Here is a 2,189-nt window from a genome sequence, read left to right as displayed (position 1 = left end):
AGACGTGGGGGCTGCAAAGCAAGTCAAGAGGAACCTCAACTGTGAGCTCGGTCAGTTGATGTTGATTTTGACTGCAGGGGTAAGACAGAGGACAATGCCATTGGCTCAGGGGTATAATTTGTAACTGTCTTCTGCCACCGTGAAAGGAAGCATAGTGTGGCTGGCTTCCAAGATCAACGTTTTCCAGCGGTTCCCATAGAGTAGATTTAATTTGCACATTCTAGTGAACCCAGAGCAGTTCTTTCTTATGGCCACCAACAGGCTGGCTAGGCCAAACAGCACCCACACCTCTTCCTTGCCAAGGCTTCCTCTCCAGAACAGCACAAGCCCAGCGAGCCACAGCATCCAGAGGTGAGCAAACGCACAGCTTTCAGCTGCAAGGCCACTTTGCTGTCAGCTCTTTGGAGCAGGGACCACTGTGTCGGTACTGGGCTTTGCCCAGTAGAGCCCATGGGCACTACAAAAGAGTATTCACCGGACGAGGAGGAGAGCTCCACAGTGCAGGTGGGAAGCCCAGGACAAGGAGAGAAGCTCTCCCTGTCCTACCTGATGGCCACCGAGACACTAAGGGCCAACAACCCCTGCCACATCAGCGCGCTTCAGCACGAGTCCTAGGGCACTGACTTCCCCAGCAAGGCCAACTGCGCCTTGCAAACCCCAACACGCATCCCACAAATCCCCATATGAACCTAACTGGTCATCGACCTGGACATAAAGCACAAAACTCAAAAGCACAATCCCAGAAAGCTGAAAAGTCCCAGACGCTTCACGTCCAGCCCTTCCTCCCAGCTTCTCTCTTTTGATAAAGGTTTGATAGATGCTTCCTCCTCCTCAGCCCTTTCCCTGGCAGACTCCCGCAGCATCCCGTAGGAGAAGCCCACTTAGCACTGCCGCCTTGCCATTCGGTTAGATGCTGTGACAGTCCTAGGCCAACTGCTCAAGTAACATATTGAGCTCCCTTTGAGAGTAGTAAAACTGTGAGCATCTCTTTCTCTGGAGTTTTAGTGTACACTTTGCTAATAAAGATGTTTTTGGCACCTGACGTGGATTACAGCTGTGTTTGTGGGGAGGATCACCACGGGCAGTACAGAGCAAGCTGCTGATCTGTAAAGATCCCTGAAAGTCATTGAGTTTCCCAAGTTGGAAGGGACCCCTAAGGATCACCGAGTTCAACCCTTGATTCCACACAACACCATACAAAAACCAGACCCTACATCTGAGAGGGTTGTTCAGCCACGTGTTGAATTTCAGTAGCTCAGGGCTATTCCTGCTGTCCTGGGCAGCCTTTCCATGCCCACTGCTTCCTCCAGAGACCGTGGGGCCGATGGTGCCCACATGTGGACCAAGGATGGGGCTGGTGGGCCTTCACCGCATAACTCCTTCCCAGCAGGACACAGTTCAGTCTTGGCAGCTGTCACAAAAAGCTCTCCTACTTCCACCAGCACGCTGCTGTTCCCCCGTGTACAAAAAAACGATTCAGCAAACACACCTCAGGCAGCGCTTGCCCTTGGAGCAGCAGGAGCTCCATCTCCATCTCCATCCCCCATTACAGCAGCTCCAAGGGCAGCGTCCTCCTCAGGCAGGGCTCAGATCTGCCTCTCCCCAGCTGATCTCCGGATGGGAACTCCCCCAGCCCGCAGCCCCCCATCCCACAAAACCACTATTTATATCCAGGCCGGCTCAGGTTTCAGCTCCTTGCAGCAGCTGGGATATCTCATCCCCCTGCCGTGCCCCAGCCCAGAGAACCAAGAGGCCTCGGGGCTGCTGAGGACCTCCTCTGCGAGCAGCTGGGGAATGCCCATATCCCGAGCTGGGTCCCAGGGATCCAGCGATCCCAACACGAGGGGCCAGAGCCAGGCACCGGGCTTCAGCCTGCACAGGGGTTTCCTGAAAGCAGTGCGCAGTTCCAGGTACTCCTCAACGCCGTTGTGTGCTATTAGAAACGAAACCCCATAATTAAACTTTATTTAATTGTAGATAAGCTCGTCTTCATCCGCTACTCGGAGAAGACGAGACTCGAACTCGCCACAACACTGAAAGCCCGACTAGCTCCCCTTAACTGCCTTGGGCTTAGGTTGACTGACACAGTTTCCGACCAATCGGATATTAGTAAGGGCTCAAGAGCCCGCCTCGCGCCACTGCGACCCCCGGAAGCCAATGAGATGTCGAGAACGAGCGCGGCCTCCCTC

The 2,189-nt window shown here is 54.4% G+C and overlaps 1 protein-coding gene across 1 annotated transcript in view; it reads left to right on the top strand.

Moving 5' to 3' along the window:
• Positions 1-450: 450 nt before the first annotated feature.
• The window catches only part of DCAF7 (DDB1 and CUL4 associated factor 7), a gene marked incomplete at both ends in the record, with an annotated part of 8,035 nt that continues 6,296 nt past the window's right edge, over positions 451-2,189 (top strand). The window contains one exon of the mRNA XM_079547203.1: positions 451-504. Coding sequence (XP_079403329.1) covers positions 451-504 — 54 coding nt within the window. The remainder of the gene's footprint in view (positions 505-2,189) is intronic.

The sequence above is a fragment of the Tetrao urogallus genome, assembly GCF_951394365.1.
Source record: "Tetrao urogallus genome assembly, chromosome: 26".
Classification (NCBI taxonomy): Eukaryota; Metazoa; Chordata; class Aves; order Galliformes; family Phasianidae; genus Tetrao; species Tetrao urogallus.
Note: the sequence above shows the minus strand (reverse complement) of the source record. Positions and strands in the feature narration are given on the sequence as shown.